The sequence below is a fragment of the Vidua chalybeata genome, chromosome 3 (genome assembly GCF_026979565.1).
Source record: "Vidua chalybeata isolate OUT-0048 chromosome 3, bVidCha1 merged haplotype, whole genome shotgun sequence".
Taxonomy (NCBI): Eukaryota; Metazoa; Chordata; class Aves; order Passeriformes; family Viduidae; genus Vidua; species Vidua chalybeata.
In genome coordinates this window covers 46,748,425-46,767,270 of record NC_071532.1, presented here as the reverse complement: position 1 = coordinate 46,767,270, position 18,846 = coordinate 46,748,425, and the positions used below count along the sequence as shown (strand labels likewise).

The window sequence follows — 18,846 nt, the reverse complement described above, 5'->3', positions numbered from 1 at the left end:
TCTTAGTCTTGGAAAACTTCATATACCAGAAATTAAGCAATTGAAATCTTGTCCTTCGGCTCTAAACGGTCTTTTAGGTCATGAACTTGCTTCCCAAGCAAGTTGGGTACTTTTTAGGGGGTTGCAAAACTGCACTTTGGGTACATTTTGGGGAGTTGTCCCTTTCTTCTGTTTTTTTCTTTCTGAGGGTACTGACTTCTACCAGGTCTACCTTTTTATCTCTTGTACCCTTGGTAGTGATGGCCACTGTAACCTCCTGCAAAATCTTTACAAGCTGCAGCTATCAGCAGTTTATCAAGATGAGGCAAGCTTGATACTATAGTTCCAGAAGCGTTGACCTCATACTTGCTGTGGAGCCCAGCTCTTCCTGAAGCCAAGCTGCAGCTATTAGGTGATGTGTAGATCTGTGATGTGGGCAGGTAAAACTTTAGGGACCTCAGGAAAGTACCATCCTTCTGTGTCCTTCACTAGAAAGTGTGCTTGTACTTCTGAAGTTCTTTACATGTAGAAATGTCTTGCATTTCCAGCATGTGTGTTCCATTTCTGCTGCAATAAGTGCAGTGTTTCTTACGTTTTTGTTATTAATTAATATTTGGAAAGTTGAAGTCTGATAGACTTACTTGTATGATATGGCTATCTGGAAGTCCTAACTGTTGCTTTTAAACATGTTTCTTACACTTAGCAGTGTTTTTTTTTTTTTGGTCTTGCATACAAAAAGAGATTTGAGTTACTTGATGTTTTCTGTGTTCTAAACTGCATATGATTTAGCCAGACTGCCAGAATCCTTCCATGCAAGGTGCTTGTTTCCATTTTAATTTTCACTAGAGAAGATGAGTCGTTTCTCTGGCTATGTTTAGAGAAAAATGTATTTTCATCAGCTTTTCTATTTCTGCCAGAATGCTCCTTATCTTGGCAGGGAGAATTGAAACTGGCTGGGGGGGAAAGAAACTTTGAGGTGGAAGAGGGAGTTGCTTTGATGTCAAATGAAATTTCCTTTGCTCTTTTTATTTATTTTACATTTATATGGATGGTCCAACCCAGGAGAACAGAAGATGTATTGGATGTCTGTGTAGGTGCTGCTGCTTGCCATTAAAGAAACTTTACTTAATTGCAGTGTGTGTAGGCACCTCAGTCTCCTTCGATGATATTTCTGGTTTTCCTCCCAAGAAAGTCACAGCAGGTAGTAGAAGACTGCCCCAGATCTCTGTCTCATTTGCTGCCAAACTTGGAGGTTATATAATGTGCAAAGGAGTGAGTACTGCTCAGATAAGATCAATGTCATTTCCCTGGAATGCTTGGTTGTATCTCTGTCACTGACTCTGTGATCCTAAGAAATTCACTGTCACCAGACTTTTGAGAACTGGTTGCTAAGGGATGTTTCTCATTTTCTAGGATTCTAGTTTGAGATACTGAGGACTCACTTGTGCAAGTGTTGAGTGCATGTGTCCGCTGTTGAAGTCAGTAAGAATTCATGGTGCTGTGAGAAGTGTAATGCTAGATGCATGCCCAGAAGGACAGCCAAAAGAGGATGCATTTTTATGTGTTCAGTATCACTTCTGTTAGTGTGCAGGAGTATTCCCATTACTTAGGAGAGATTACAATTGATAATTAGCTTTATGAATATGAAATAGTTAAGTGGGATTTCAGTATATAATTTAGTTTAGTATAAAATGTCATATGGATGAAAAATAGAAATCTTGTTAGAAATTTAAAAATCTGTACTCAGATACATTTCTGTGATGTATGCTCTGTATGCATGTCATGTGATGAGTAGTGAGGCTGAACAGTTATTTAGTAATTGCACATTCTGCGTATAGCTTTCCATCTGTGTAATGGAAAGGCATCCCATCAAGAAAATACATAATTGTGTAATAAAATCACTAGGTAGATGTTTTCTTACTAGGGAACTTAAGTCCTTTGTTTAAATATTACATGGCTTTGACTGTCTGATGTTTTCATATTATTTTCTTTAACTTGAAAGAGGATGGTGTGCAAAGTTGGGTGAATCATTGGTACCAACTATAGTTATATATGTGAATGCATGTTTGCTTAGCAATTCTTGCCACTGTGTTTTTAATGTAAATAAATGAATTGATAAACTAGATTAGTAAATTAACATTTTGCACAGCTCTTGCTTTGGTTTCTTGGAACTCTTTAAAACTTAAAAAAATAAATAAAAGTTGCAGGAAACATTTTTTTTTAATTCTTAGCCAGTCCTTGTAGATGTTTAAGAAAAAAGACTTGAATGAGATACAGCTGTGGCCTATGTGCCAAGAGGCTCTGAGTGTGTTGCTTCGTGTGGTCTAAGAAAAAACACCACCTTATATTCGGCTCTGTATATCCTTATCCCTGCTCTTCAGTGATGCTCTTTTTAAAAAATTAGGTAAAGAGAGAACAAAAAAAAATCAGTTTGAACTATTGAAGTTGCATATCACATGACTGAATTCTGTGCAGCTTCAAATACAGTTTTGAAAACATGCACAAGCATAAGTGTGTTTTGACACTCTCATGAACCTCCTGCCACAGTGTAATTGCATTGCCAGAAATCCCCTCCATATCTGACAAACTAAGCAATTCAAGAAATACATAGTCTATAGGGTAGGGTGAAATCGTTGTATTCCTAGATTAGAATTTATCTTAGAAACACTTAAAATAGCAAAAGACACTAAGTTCACATTCACAGACTCTTTGAGAAAACAATAATGCATACATTTTCAAAAGTAAAGGTATACTTAGTGCCTGACTGAGAAGGTCTCTGGGAGAGGAAGAGTGAACTTTCGTCCTCTGGACTTTTATGCTCCTTCCTGTTATTATAATGATAAACAGCTTTTATGTGAAAAATGTGCACTTTGGATGTCAGAGGAAACAGTGGCATCTGCCAGAGCATTGAAATGTACTGCGCTCTGCTGAATGCAAACTGCAGAAGTGTAAAAAACTAAATGTGCCAAATACCCTGTTTGCACTTGATTAAGAAGTTGAACTGCCGGGTTTTTCTGAACGTTTTCAGTTGCTCTGAGCAACACTAGAGGGAGCTGAATACTTAAATTGCTGATTTCCATTCATAAATACGACACTGAAATACAAGAAAAGTTTTGTCTTCCCCCCACCATTGTTTTCCTGCAGCTACCAAATTGATATTAAAGCAAAATTACCAAATTGTACATGAAAGTCTCCACTTAAACCAATCTCTTTCAAGTTCCTTATCAAAGTTACTTTTAATAGTAGAAGGATAGCACAGTGGTATCAAGTGATTCTTCTTTAATCGCAGTGGTAATTTTTAATGTGTGTTTTTAAAATCTGTTGGGATTTGAAATTGTCAGATGGTAGTCACGAAGTTCCTAGGAGAATAAATTGCATAACTTTCCAGACACGACATAAAAATGAAAAGCATGTAGTTAATGCTGTGAGCATCCATCAGTGCCTTCTCCTTCTTGTGCAGTTCCATACTGACAGCTGAATTTCTAAACCTCACAAGTGGGAGAACACTGAAATGAGAAATCGTGGGTTTTTTTCAAGAGTAGCTTAAAAAAGGAGATGAGGGATGCACAGGTGAAGTCTTGGTCATTGTGTCGAACTCTTGAGGCCATGCCATGCCATACAGCCTGATATTCTGGTAACAGTGCTCCTCACCTACCACATCCAGCAGCACTGGCTACTCACCAGCAGCTTGCATCCACAGCTTGACAGGTCTGAAGAGGTCTAGGCAGTAGAGCATGGCCGTGTTGCCTCAGCAGTCTTACCAAGGTAATGAAAACAGAAGAGACTGTATAAAAGTGGAAATAGAATGTAAAAAGAAAATGGGCTTGTACAGTCTCTGCAGGAGTAGAGGCAAAGTAGTCTTTGATTTCCTTTTTTTAGACTTGCAGCTTCATTTGCTGTTTGTAAAAGACTTTTCAAGAGGAGAGGCTGTCTGTTGAGATTACTTACCTGATAATTCCTAGTCTTCAACAAAAATCTTTATACTGAGATTTCAGTTACTACATTTTTATTTTACGTGTGAGCACAGCTGCAATTTTTACTGTAGTGCCACTACTGTGACCCAAAGTAAAGGTGTCTGTTTATGAAAACGTCACCAATTTGAGATTTGAACAAAATGTAGCAGAAGCTAGGTGTCATTTCAGTATCTTGTGAACATTTGTGGCTCAAAAGCCTAGGCTGGATCTCAGTACAGTCTGTAACACTGTTCAAAAATAGTTTGGCATGGTTCCTCCTTTTAAAGAACCTCTGGAAGACAAAATGCAATGTGTGAATGAATGAATGAGCAGGCAAGATCTGCAGGAGAAGACAGTTCTGCTTGCCAGAGACGTGGAGCGTTCCATCTTTCTGATAGGTTTTTTTTGTTTTGTTTTTTTTTTTCCCTCTGCTACTATTTGGGAAACCTAGGCAACCAGATTTGAGTGCTTCTAATTTTTTGGTACCTGAAGAAATTGTGAGGAATTAAACATCATGTTCCGGCTAGAGTTTGGTTTAAAGACTTTGTGAGGCAAATTCAATCTTTTTAAAATACCTTGTTATTGCTACTTCTTTATCATTTCCCGGATGATATAAAAGTATTCATAGTCTGTGAAAATGATCACAGTTTATATGAATTATTAGTTTAATGGATGAATGAATGGCTGTGCAGAAGTTAAAATGATTCTTTGGTTTATTTAATTAAATGCATTTTTATAGAAGGTGATTATTACTTTGAGCTGTGGTATCTGCTTTTGTGATGATGTTTAATAATAAATCTACGTTCAGTGAAATAAACTCATTAGATTGCATGAATTTGTGTCATCTGCTACTTATATGCTTTATACCTTTAAAAAACTGTGGTTTAAAACTGTGAAGTTTTGCTAACTTCATTGTTTCTAAATTAGGTTTCCTTGTGCCTTTTGTTTTACAAATAGTAACCAGTGTTAGAAATTAGAAGCTGACCTAATGGTTCTGCACCACAGTTTAGGGGTAAAGTGACATAAAATCCAGCTTTTGTCAAATATCATAGTTTGCTAGTGGTGTGCTTATTTCTGGTTTGGTTTCATTTGATGGTTTGTACTGTGATGAACACTGGATCCAATCCTAATTGTAATAAGCATATGTAGTGCTCCATATTTCAGTTGTCTGAAATCCTTTTCATACTACCTGTTTTACAGTGGTTAAGATGAATGCACAAAGAAATATTTGTTCCTACCTTTGGGTAGTTAGTCTTGTAGGTTTTTACAGATTACAGTTAAATTTTGCATGGCCATTTATTATGTTGTATGGCTTTCTTATATTTGCTTGTCTCTAGTTAGCTTGTGCTGTTTTCAAAAATACAGCACTTTCTGTCTTATGGCAGAGATTTTCTTGTGAGGAAATTGGAAAAGCAGTTTGTAGCAGTATTTTTTTCCATTTTTTCTCAAAAGAGTACTAACTTGCATCTTAATCTGATGTTACCATGTGAATGATAATAAAGTAGATAAAATGGGACTTTATGTATTGCAGCTTTACTGGTACACCAGAAGGCCAGGATGGAGCGACTTCAACGAGAACTTGAGGTTCAAAAGAAAAAGTTGGATAAACTAAAATCAGAGGTCAATGAAATGGAGAATAATCTAACACGAAGGCGCCTGAAAAGATCGAATTCTGTTTCCCAAATTCCATCAGTAAGTTGAAACGTCTGTAGGGTATGAACCTAAACCACAAGTGTGGTCTGTCACAATAAATTGAAGGAAGACTCATTCAGATACTGACAATATACTGGGGACAGGCAGTATAGCTAGAATTAAGCTGGTAAACAGTGAAGTTTAGAGTAAATACTAAAAATGTGTTATTTAACCACAGCCTTGAAGTTTGCTAATTTCTTTGTGAAATGTTGCTTTTAAAGGCAGTCACAAAAGGTTTGACCTGATAGTCTTTATAAGTTAATCCTCATACTGCTATCACACCAAGTACTTTTTGGTCTTGGTGCATATACTGAGCTCAAAGAAACCGATTAATGCACCAGTTTTCAGTGCTGGGTGATCATTCATTGATCTGGTGGAGCAGACCACTGGCTGTGCCCCCACTGCAGTTTGGAGTTGTTCAGTTAGCTCTGAAGTCTGATGAGAGAGATCAATTTAGTAGATCTGGAAGCTTTTTGTAAGATTGTGCTTGGATTAAAAGAAAGGTGGTCATTAGGGAAGATTCTTTTATCATAATTTCTGAAATAATTAAATGTTGTCTACCTGTGCGTGAATGATAACTGTTCATAAACTGGGAAAATTAGTCTAACAGGCAGATTTATTTTTTCAGCTGGAAGAAATGCAACAGTTAAGAAGTTGTAACAGACAGCTGCAGATAGACATAGATTGCCTAACCAAAGAAATTGATCTTTTTCAAGCAAGAGGTACAGTATGTCTTAGTACATCAGTAACTGTAAATGTTGATTTTTTTTTTTTCCACTGTCTACATGTTTCAAAAAAGTCTGTGTCATACATGATGGGTATACACACTTTTTGAAAAATTATTACATTGCTTTGAGTGAAACCATGGTAGTAACTGTCTTTAAAGCCTGTTGTTTTTATTGGCCATATGATTTTCCTAATTCCACAGTCATTCCTATTTCATACTTGGCTCAGAAGAGAGAAGTTTGTGATGCCATTTATTTATTAAATGCTAGGGGGGGAAATCTGATTATCTGAGTATCAAAGAAAGAGAGTAAGTTTTTTGAATGATGCATCTATACATATGTGTTCATCTCTCTCTTTTGTCTTCCACCTCTGTCTGTTATTTAGCCTCTCAAGTTAGCAAATATAAAGTGTGGTTGTAACTTCCAGTGTGCTCTCTGCTTTCCTTGTCTGCAGGGACACAGCTTTTGATTGTAGGGGTGAAATGATGAGACAGCTGAGCCAGTTCAAGAACTGCCAACAAGAAAGCCTCTCTTTTCCTGCTTCTCTCTCTTGCCATTAACTGAGCTCTGACTCTGTATTAGTTTTTTAGACCCTTTGCAGAGCTGATTCTGTTCACGAGCCAAGCTAAAACTTGCATTACTGGAAAAGCTTGCTGTATCTGATGTGAGGGAGAGGCACAGGAAGGGAGAACTGAGATAGTGAGAGGGAAGGAATTGATACTTCCCACTGTCAGAAGCAGTGAGCTGTTAGATCAGCTGGGACATGAGCTACCAAAGTGCTGCTTCAGACAACCTTCCCGCAGTTCAGGAGAAGGCAGACAGGTGTGCTGAGTGTAATGCTACACTAAAAACATGACCTTAAATAGAGTGAATAGTGAGTGATTTTTTTTTTTTTTTGCATGTTACAGTAAATTGCATTTAGAACTTCCTTTTGAGTTTTAATTCTAAGCATGTATAATACACTGCATAGTAGGTTAGATATCTCTGAGTATAGTTGCAATTTAGAAAAAGTCAGCTAAGATTAACTAACAAAATGATCTTAGAGTAGCAGAAAAAGATACCTTTAAAGGAGTTTAATTTGCTAGATTTTGTCTCTGACTTTACTGTATGTTGCATATTTTGGGCAATAAGTTTGTTAAAGTGTATTGTTGAAATCACTAATATCTCAGTTAGGTCTGTATTGACACCTTGGTATAAAAGGTGAAAAGTGAATAATAGTATTGTTACAGAATTACTACCAGGAAAAAGTGATATTATTCCCTACTCAAGTTTATTTTTTTAACTGCTGCACTTTTTTTTTTTTTTATTTTTAGGACCACATTTTAATCCCAGCGCTATTCATAATTTTTACGATAATATTGGATTTCTTGGTCCCGTGCCACCAAAACCCAAAGGTATTGTATTGATAAAATTTGGATTTGATACAAATACTTGGTTTGTATGTAATATCAAATTCTAATTTACAAATCTTGTTTAAGTGTTGATTATGAAATAGATTACTTCAAAAGCATACAAACCTTGCATTTTATTTGTATTGGCAGTAAGTATGCTTCTGTTTGCTCTTGTTTCCTCTCTATTGATACTTTCAGGAAAGAGAAGTATATTAAATGGGTTATGTTAAAGATGGATAATATATTGTAAGGCAGTTTATGTAATGGAAGCATCCATCTTTCTCTAAAAATGATCATGAGGTACATTCCTTAGGGACCAGTGAAACTCACTTAGATGACTTCACCATTATCCATAGCAAAGAGTAGATTTACTTACATGTAGCAACAACTCTGGTTGGTTACTGTCACTGGAATTTGTGGCTGCTTTAGAATTTGAATTGACAAATTACATGAAAGCCTCTTCTGACTATTGGTAAATATGGTTCTATGTAGTTGAAAAAGAAAGTAATGCAGAGCAGTAGGACAGTCAGTATTGCTGAATATTAGCCACTCTTAAACACTCTGCTTGTCATTAGTGTGCACATTACTTGCTTTTTTCCCTCTCAGAATGTCAAACAAAGCAGAACAATTACCTCTTGTGTTTAAAATAAAGCAGAGAATGAATTGTTTGGAACATCATTATACTATGACTTTAGGCAGACCACCTCATGAAACACGGAGATAATCCACAGGTGTTTCTGTGCAGTCTTTCTGACCTGGAAGTTCTCCACATAATATAGATATGTGTGTTAAATTGTCCTTGGAGTGTGCAGTAACTGTTGTTACAGAATCTCATCCTAGAGATTTCTGACAGTTCTGCATTGTAAAACCTATCTTAAAAATGCAAAATTATCCCTGACTGGTTTATAAAGCTCTAAAGTCCCTCTATCAATAATCTTTCTTTTCTTCTTTCTTTTTAAAAAAGTATCTCTGCTGTATCTTAGCTCTTCATTAACTTTAATTTTCATTTCATTTTAAGCTTCAATTTAGCTATCATGTAGGCTTTGACATAAAACAGAATTACTGCTGTTCACAAAAGAACAAAAATAATTCTTCTTGCAACTGTGATCAGTACCGTTGTACTTCTGGAGTTCTTGCTGTAATTTTGCAGCAGTTGCCGTTGATTAGTTCCTGATGAGATGTTTTCCAGATGAAATAATGGGCTGAAAGGATTTTGCAGTTGCCTAAACCAGGGAACCCTTAACTTGAGAAGTCACTCATCTCTCTTTTCATCCTTTTCATTCCTTTTCTCTCTTCTTCTTTTCTCTCTTAAAATAGTTGAAGATTGCTGTCTTAACACATCATGCAAAACGATGTGTTGGTATGGCTGGGATGATTACTCTAGCATGACAGAGCCAGGCAATGGTTTTTCTTTAGTACATCTGTCTGCTGAGCTGGCTTGAAGAACTGCTACCTTCTTTCTAGGATAAAAAGTTTAATGTATCAAAGAATTACAATGCACATACTTCCTGTCATAATGAATTTTAGACCACTCTGTAGACCTCAGATCTAAATCTTGTCCATGTTTCCTGTGCTGATTAATTTGCAAATTTTATCTCCTTATTATGCAGTAGCTTTGAACTGAGGGAAGAAAGCAGAGTTAAGGGATGGGAAACTTGATTTTTTTAGTTTTACTTTGAGCCTTTTGGCTGACCTACAATCAAGCTGTAGTCAAGGGGGTGGTAAAAAGCTGCTTCTGTCACTTTTAATAACTATGCTGTTCTCAGAGGAACAAGATAGTTCTCAGTTGCAGGAAAAAAAAAAATCTCAAAATTCTTTCCATGCTGCTTTCAGTTAGTAACTGCTTATCTTATCTCTTCCATGTCACAGATCAGAGGTCCATTGTGAAAACACCAAAGACTGTTCCAGACACAGATGAAGATGAGGGAGCTCAGTGGAGTTGTACTGCCTGTACTTTTTTAAATCATCCGGCCTTAAATCGCTGTGAACAGTGTGAAATGCCCAGGCATTTCTGAGCCAACGAGCCCATTACCTTCTGTAAGACCATAGCAAACATACAAGGAATTGTCCAGGTGTTGGGGGGCAAAAAAAGCATTTATGCATAGGATTTTGTAAAATGGAAAGTGTGATGAGATGGTGTTTTGCTGTTGTTAAATATCAGCCCACAGAGCAAGCAATACCTCACAGTTGTGCCACAGGCAGTTGACGCTGATCGGCTGAAGGGCAATCTGCTGAGAGACTCGCCAGCTGCCTGAACCATGTACAGTATTACCAGTAACACACACCGTGTTCAGTGCCTGGGTGTTGCCCATCCTCTTCTCTGCCCCCGATGTCACTACTGAATTTTGACAGGGGAAAGGAATAGAGTGCTAGTGTTTTTGTTTTCAGAGCTTTCAGTGAAACACTACATGCACAAAGGAGATCTTAAAAGGAACAAGGTTTAAATATTTAAACTGTTTGCTGCCACATAGTGCCTTTGATAAAGGGAAGAACTTCACAAATCAGTGGTACTCTTTGCCTTGTCTTCCCTGAAAACATCTCTGTGAAGCCAGAAATCAGTACAATCACATCTAAAGATGAAAAGGAAAAACTGCATGCGTTGTCTGTACAATACACACAGTGAAATACCCCAAAGCTTTTCCTACTGTACATAGCTCTAGAGCCTGCTTTAAGTGATTTCTTTTCCTCACCTTTATTATTTTCTTGTACTTCTGTATGTATAGTGTAATAGTCTTTTTGTTAACTTTCTTTTTTTCCCTTTAAGTGATTAAGCACGATCATGTCCCTTTTTTTAAGCTTTTATCTGAGAGAAGCAATGCCTTAAAATAAGAGCGTTAGTAAGAAACTATGCACAAAATAGCTTTCCTCTGCTCATTCTGTACATTGCTCTTGTAAATGCTGATGATCTGTGAAGACCTGCAGATGCAGCGTGGTAAAAGTGCAGGAAAAGTTGGAAGAGTTATGCATATAGTTCACTCTGTACACTGAGTTTTACGGTGGGTGACACAAAGGGAGCATTTTGTCTGGTGTGAGGAAACCTTATACTAGGAAACTTTCAACCCACCAACAGATCAGCATCCGAGTTAAGCTTGCTTCATCTGCTGGGTGTCTTGCAGACTCCTGAAGAGAGATCCATTGGGGAAGTACATAAAATGCCAAAATCAACAGCAACAGCATCGTACAGCTTTGTTCAAGGACTTTAAATGCTTTCCTGTTTTGGCAGCCAGTTTCTAAACCTGACTTTGTGGTGAAGTCTCATATTTATAGAAAACAAGGATAGCAATATTTAGGACAACTGAAATAAAGGCTGGAAAAGAGCAATCAAACAGACTTGAACACTGAAGCAACCTCAAGCATCTCTTTTATTTTGATGATCTATTTTTTTAAGGAAAATACTCACATAATCGGGGATGTATGTAACCAAGATCAAGAAAATGGAATTCCAGTACAATATGCATGAAAGACGGCACGAAAAGAATTATGTAGCAGCAGCACTTAGTGTGAGGCTGGAGGGAGTGCTAACCATGTAGCAAGAGACAAAGTAAACTGTCACCCACTGTAAACATCCGCCAGTGGACACTTTTATTAGGAGTTTTACAAGTGATCTATGTGAATGCACAAAGGCCTTTGTTTTGAAGGCTTTGCATTTTTTTTATGTGGGAAGAAAATGTCAATCCCAGGTAATTAGGCAGTAGACCCAAAGCACTTGCATTCAATGCATTTTGTTTATAAAATGAGGCCTTGTTTTTCAGCTTCATCTGCAGTTCTATGTGAAGATTGACAAATCAGTTTTTACCTGTTTATTAATAAAACCTAATTTGGATATCTTGAGTTGATGGTTTTGTGATTTAGCTGGGTAAACTGCCTTTGTAACAGATAAGTTATTTATAAAAATTAAAAAAAAATATTCTAATGTTTTCTTTTGTGATTTGTTTGCTTTTTCCATGCTGTGGAGCAACAGAATACTCAACGGAACAATAAGCATTAACAGTATTAAAAGTAGGCTGATTTCTTATGAGCAGAGTTTTTATTTAAGCATTTGTTTTGTTGAACCTTGTCTCTCCTGCCATGCGTTACTCTGTTTAATTCCAATTCAGTGAGCATAAGGAATGTATTTCATAAAGTTGGACTGAACGAGATTGTTTTCTGACCAAAGACCCACTCACTTATTCATAAAGCAATAAGCTAGACACAGGCCCTTTTTACTTCCTGCTTCTGGGGTTTATGATTTTTTAAGTGTTTTTCTAAACCAAAGTGGGCAACTACTTTGTGGTAACAGATGACAAACTTATGTTGATATAAGCAAAGTTTAAGGATGAACATGGCTAAACTGTATCTTGGTGCTATGGATATAAATGCTGTGAGATGTGGTGTGTTCCTTGACATGTCTTTCCCACATGGATCCTGTTGAAGCAGATATTTGTTATGTGGAGTTGGGCTTTCCTGAGATATACTGATGCTGTATAAAAGGCCTTCAGGAGACATCTATTAAAAAAAAATTAGTTACAGATCCAGAAAAAAAAATCCTTAATGTATATTATTCAACTAGTGTGCTGTAATCTGCAATATGAGAAATAGTGGTTGGAATGAGGGGTGCAACTGAATTTATAAAGGAAACTTCAGTCAACTGAGGGGTGGAAAGAGCATATTTGGAGAAATAGGTGAGATGGAATCCTGCTCATTCTATGAAATGCATAATTGATTTTTTTCCCTTGTTCCCTTCTTGTTTATTTTCTGAAGGAAAAAAAAAACTTACATCCTTGTTCCAGCTAGCTGTGCAGAGCCATCTGCTCAACATGAGTGTGTATTGGACAGCCTTTTCAATAACTGATCCTGAAACAGTGGGATAAGAGATATGATGTCTCCAGTGTCTATTCCAGACTTTTACCTTCCCCTTCAAGAGTTTTATGCCCTTAGCATACTTCAGGTCACATATATCATCAGATAGTGGCATATCAATGTACTGTGTCATGGCCTTCAATTTGAAGGATGAACTGGAGCTAGATTTCACTGCTGGATTTTCCTCACAGAACATTAAAAAAAAAATACTTGCAGGAAGGTTAAACTTTGTGTTGTGAACATCAGTACTTTATATTGGATGCTGATTTATGACTTTTTACTTTTCTGTACTGTCTTTGTCAGTGATCTCAAGTACATGTGTGCAAGAAGGGAGTACCCTTCTTGGCTTTCAGAGATGCTCCTCTTTATTTTTTGTGAATGCTTAAGATTGTCACTTGGTCAAGTTTCAGAATTGGGATAACTTTAGAAATGTAGCAACAAAACAGAGCTAGTACTGACTGGGCTGCTGTGTGACATCAGCTCAGTGGAACTGACTCAGTTCACCTTGCTACTTTCTAGATGTATTAGAAAAACATTTGTGCAGTCTCTCAGCAGTCAAGCTGTTCTGTTGTCCAGGAGTGTGGCCAGGTGTGGCACCCATGAAATTCAGTTTAATGATGAGATTCAGTATCTTTAGTCTCAAGCTAATGATAAATTGGCTTTAAAACTGTGTGGTCAGTATTAATGCCTATCTGTGTATTTCCTTTATTTATGTGAATTTAATCAGTTTTGAGGTCTTGAAACATCTACTTTCAGCGTGTTTTGTAGATACCTGGGGGAAAAGTGTCCTTATCAGTACTATATTTCTTCAGTCAATTTCCTCTCACTTGAATATATATTGGAGCCTGGACACAAAGGAAGACTCAATTAAAGATGTCTTTGGTATTCTAAAATGGGAGTATTGCTACAAAGCAATGGCAGAAACTTTTCAGGACAGTTAACAGAATATGTAGTGTAGCTTGTGAATGCACAGCAGTTATTACTTAAGTTTAATTCTAACTTTAGCAAGAAAATAATTTGATATCTCATATTTGTTATACCCAGATAAGTTGAACAGCAAATACAAATTAAACTTTAGATTACTTTCATTGGCACAGAGTGGAATAATTTCAGTGCATTCCTTTTTCAAGCCTGACTGCTTGAATAGCTATTTTATTGCTAATTTTGAGGAAGAACCTTTGATTTTATGTAGTCCAGAGGTTCATATTTTGTGTAAACTACTTTAAAAGTACTGAGAGAGAATAGGAAGAGTTTCTTTGAAATGTTTGGGGGCTTCAGGCTCTATAACAAGCTTAAGTGCTAGAGGAGCAATTGGGAGTGGTGGTGAACATTGAAAATATGATCAGACTCAATTTGACTCAATTTGACTTTTTTATATGATTCTTTAGTTTTAATTTGTTCTTCTCTTTGAGCAGTTCTGTATGAATGGCATCTACAGTAGAACTCAAACAGTGCCACCTTCAGAGGCAGCACTGAGTAAAAGTCTCAGAAATTTTTGCTTCAGTCAAGACTTCACAAATGTTAATTTCCAGCAGTGCATATAATGATGCTTTCATCACAAATGCAAATACTTTTTAATATTTAATCAAAATATAACAATCTTCAGCCAGTGCAGTGCTGCGGCAGGCATGAGTTTAGCTGATTATTTTTCCCAGTGTCCTGTTCTCTTTATTGATTTGATTAGCAGATATCCATGTGTACTTAGAGAGGACTTTGAGCCAAAATTATTGTCTGCGGGGGTTCAAACTGCCTATGATGTGCGAGTTCATTTAAAATAATAAAACCCTATCATATCACACGTGAGTGCAGATTTTAAAAGTGAAAAGTAGCATCTCAATTCGGGTACTACTAAAGCGTTTGAAGTTGTTTTATACACCAGTTTCACTTTTTAAGGGGGCGCATTGTTACGGCTTTGAATTCTGTGACTGTGCTTTTTTTTCGCACCATTTACAGGAATGTGGTACCAAAATAATTTTGATGTAGCTGATATGGTAACAAATGGAGATGCTGAGAATTCAGCATTTTAATGTGCTTTTTGTCTTAGGAGATATCAGCAGACCTTATTAGCCGGTGACTGATATACCTAAATTCAGGTTCCCCTTGCAAATGATTGAAGGTCCAAGGCTAAGGAATGTGGTGTTGGAGATAGCAAGGAAATGGTCTAAGGAATGCTGTGCCCTTTGCTCTCCGTATACAGAAGCAGGTGGTGTTGCTTTCCTTGCATCCTGCTGTAGCATGCAAAATAAAATGTGGCAAGCAGAAGACCTCAGAGCTGGACAGGGTGTGTTGAAGTCCGGAAGTTGGGTCATTATGTGAGAGAATGCTGGTGTCACCACTGTGCATCTGCTGACAGGATAGCCACGTCTCCATTGTCTGCTGAGGTTTTGCGCTTGCCACATTTCACTACATGCCAGGGAAAAGTTCACAAGGTTTTCCTGAGGAAAGGACAGTGAGAAGTGAGTCCCTGGAGTTCCTCATCTGACTGGTACACAGCTGCTTACCCACAACAGGGAAGAGGCGCCTGCATGTAAAAGGGGTTATTCATCCTCCATGGTTTGCAAGGTTGGACACTGATTCCTTAAAAGAGACACTTTGTTCTCTCGAAAGAATAGCCTGTGCATCATTAATTCTGGATTAGCTTTGTACCATCATACTGCAACAATAAACCCGTAAAAGTGGTGTTTCCTAATTCATGTGGTAAATCTAGAAGTGAGTTTTATAGAGGTTAACAAATATTGATAGCTCTTATGAGGTGACAGGAAACATGATTCAGATGAGAGAATGCATGTGTGTTTGTAATGAAAACTTAATTACAAAAGTTATCTTCCCAAAAACTTTATTTAAAGAATTCGTTTTATAGCGGTTTTTTGTTGATCTAAGATTACAAGCAAAGCAATGTTTGAACATACCTAATGTCTCTTATCAGCTGATATAAAAGATATTTCATTTACAATCTACTTATTCATGGTAGCAACTCTGTACTTCATAGTTAGCTGTAAATGGTGAGTTGGGGGCCCTTTTTTGATTGTTATTTTGGCTTTTAAATTTATTTTAGTATTTACTATTTCACAGGTTATATCCTGTGTAGAACAAAATTGGATGGATGGATGGACGGATGGATGGATGGATGGATGGATGGATGGATGGATGGATGGATTTTTTACAGAATCTTTTTGCAGCTTTGCTCCTGTTTGTATTTACTTTATGTCATGGAGAGCTACTGTTGCTCCATCTGGGGAGCTGCTGTTTGGAAGAAGGACATGTTTGGGTGCATTGTGTCCCATCCCACTGCTCTGGGGCTGGTGCTGACTGTGAGCTTGTGCACAGTAGTGAAAAAGTGTGAAATACCTCTTAGGCCTTAAAAGGCAATATGGCCAAAGGTATTGGAGAATCTTTGAATGGTTTGGGTTGGAAGGGACCTTTAAGCTCATCTAGTTCCAGCTCCCTCTGCCATGGGCGGGGACAACTTCCACTAGTCCAGGATGCTCAAAGCTCAATCCAGCTTGGCCCTTGGTTTGTCCATCTCAGCAATTGCTGTGTCACTGACTCAGCTTCTAAAAGATGCTCTGTTCTTGTGCCATGGCAGGGTGCAGAATGCAACCCCAGGATTTTGCTATTCCCTATGTCTTCATCTCTGCCTCTGTCTTTTCAGTTTGCCTTTTCTCCATCTCTAATTAGAGACTTGAACAACCACTCAGGCCAAGTTTCGTATGTTTTGTTGCAACTATCCAGTAGCTACAGTGAAAGTTTGGATTAGAAGTAGGATTTATCTTTTGGGTTTTTTTGTGACTCTGTATCTTCCCTGTTCCCAGTTCTCAGTGCTTCCTGAAAAAAACAGGGTTGAGTGATGGAGAGAGATACTTCACTGTTGACATAATTTACTATTCGCCCCTAACGCAACTGTCAGTCATGGCTGTACCATGTGGCGCCATGCTCGGAAACTTGCATTCCAGCTTTGAGAGCCCAGCTAAGTTCAAAGTGGACATAAGGTAAGTGGCATGCAAAGGTATGTCTCTACGTAGTTGCATAGAAAAGTGTCATCCATTTCCTGATCTCTTGCTTCATGTTGATTTTCATTCTCTTTCATTTAATTTCCTATCTTTTCATCCTGTTCTTTTCCTGGACCAATCCCTGTATTTGGTAGCAGGGTTGAACCAATTGATAACTTGATTGCACACAGTGCTTGAGTTCAAGGATTGAGTCAGCATCTAGGTCGCACTTGTTCATCAGTCTGCCACCCCATGGCAACCATGCTTTTCTCTTGAATTTTAAAATGGTTGTATTAGTCATAGTACTGGCCCAGAAAGTGGTGGGCTGCCATGTGATGATTTCAGCTCAGTATCTTTTCATTTCACATGTGAAATTCATCTCATGAGACTGAGACAAAATGCATTAGTAATGCTTCAGAGCAGGGATTGCATCACCCCCAGCTGGAGGTGTCGTTGTTGCTGGTTTACAGGGCTACACTCCAGGATGCTCCCATTCTCTGTGGGGCTGTTAATGGGCTATGAATCCTGTCTTCTGGCACTGGAATGGCACACTCCTAGGGCTGACAGGGAATGGCTGATCTTGGCATTGCCCATCATTTGGTCACAGCTGCTGTTTCCTGCTTAGTGTGGAAGGGCTTTCACTTCTGTGGCCAAAAGGAAGACGTTGGCAAGTGGTGATTAATGTTTTTTTCTGAATTTTGGCTTTATGACTCCAGATGAGTTTCAGGAAGGTAACACAGCTCATTTCACATCACAATTGGCTCCTGCTGTTACTGCCATGACCTAATTGTTTTTATTTTCATGTTAAGAGTAAAAGCATTTAAACACAACCTTATAAAGACCAATGAATAAAACACACCAGTGAAAAGGCTGTGGCTGAGGGCTTGAGGTAGGTGGCATAAATTAGATTGCTCAGAGGCTTGATCTGTCAGTCATTATTCATCTGTTAGCAACTCCTGTGTGATCCTCTAAAGCATCAGCCGTCACTCATGTTTGACAGGGCCTACTTTGTGTGGGATTTCCCCCACCCCAAGCCTTCCTGTTGTGTGTTTAGCTACAAAAGCTGCTCCATACCTGCAGGTTTTGTTGGCTGCCTCTGGTTGGTTTTCGTGTGGTATTTTGAGAGGGTGCCTGCCAGCTGTCACGACACAGGCACAGTTAGCTCTCTCTGCATGCCTTTAGCAGTAACGTGAGCCAGCACGCTTGCTGACCTTTTCCAGATGTTTTTTTTTTTTTTCACAAGCCTCCAGTACCTGGGTCAATGGAGTTTGCTTTCCCTGCCCTTTTAGCACTTTCCAGTCAGGAGGAGATAAGCTTGCTGCAGTGCTGTGAGGGGTTATACCACATTATGGCCATGGGTAGCTCCCAAACCAAGTGTTTCCTCATTTTCTCTTGACTTCCCTGCTAGCGTGTTTGATCGTGCAGGGCTTGATGTAATGCACACGAGCTGCTGAGTCACCCCTGAGCTGGCAAGGTTTTATTGTACTCTTAACCCAATACTGAGTCTTTGGTCCCTAGGCAGGCAGGAGCAAAACTGGTGCTTCTTGCTTCCTTCTGAATTGTGTCAAGGCCAGCCTGGGGAAGCCTTTGCTGTCAGGGCAGGCTGCCCTGCACTTCAGAGGCCATGTACTGCAGGGCAGCGTTTCCAGGCTGGGCCATGACAGCACCCTGGGAATGCTCCAGCAAAAGCCTCAGTGTTTAGAATCATAAATATGCTGAGTTGGAAGGGATACATCAGAATCGAGTCAACTCCTGGCCTTGCACAGGACATACCTTGTGCCTAAGAGCATTGTCCAAACACTTCTTGAATTCTGTCAGGCTTGATGCTGTGACCACTTCCCTGTGGAGCCTGTTCCAATGCCCAACCACCTTCTGGTGGTGAACCTTTTCCTGATATCCAATCTAAGCCTCCCCTGACGCAGCTTCAGGCCATTTTCTCAGGTCTCAAAAGTGAAGATTTCAGTGTCTACCTCTCTGCTTTGCCTTGTAAGGATGTTGAAGATCACAGCATGGTCTCCGTCTCCTCTCCTCCAGGCTGAACAGACCAAATGACCTCAGTTGCTTCTTACACAGCTTCCTCTCAGACCCTTCACCATCCTCATGGTCCTTCTATGGATGCTTTCTCATAGCTCTATGTCTATATTATATTGTGGTGACCAAAACTGCACACAGCACTTGAGGTGGGTACTTTTGGATTGCAGCTCAGTGTCAATACAATATAATATAATGTTTATACATTATATACATATACACATAGTAAAATTATATTATTAAAATA

At 38.5% G+C, this 18,846-nt stretch overlaps 1 protein-coding gene across 1 annotated transcript in view; it reads left to right on the top strand.

Moving 5' to 3' along the window:
• Positions 1-11,657, top strand: part of TAB2 (TGF-beta activated kinase 1 (MAP3K7) binding protein 2) — a 59,912-nt gene extending 48,255 nt beyond the window's left edge. The window contains exons 4-7 of the mRNA XM_053938834.1: positions 5,464-5,624; positions 6,253-6,346; positions 7,663-7,743; positions 9,610-11,657. Coding sequence (XP_053794809.1) covers positions 5,464-5,624; positions 6,253-6,346; positions 7,663-7,743; positions 9,610-9,755 — 482 coding nt within the window. The 3' untranslated portion in view covers positions 9,756-11,657. The remainder of the gene's footprint in view (positions 1-5,463; positions 5,625-6,252; positions 6,347-7,662; positions 7,744-9,609) is intronic.
• The last annotated feature ends 7,189 nt before the right edge of the window (positions 11,658-18,846 follow it).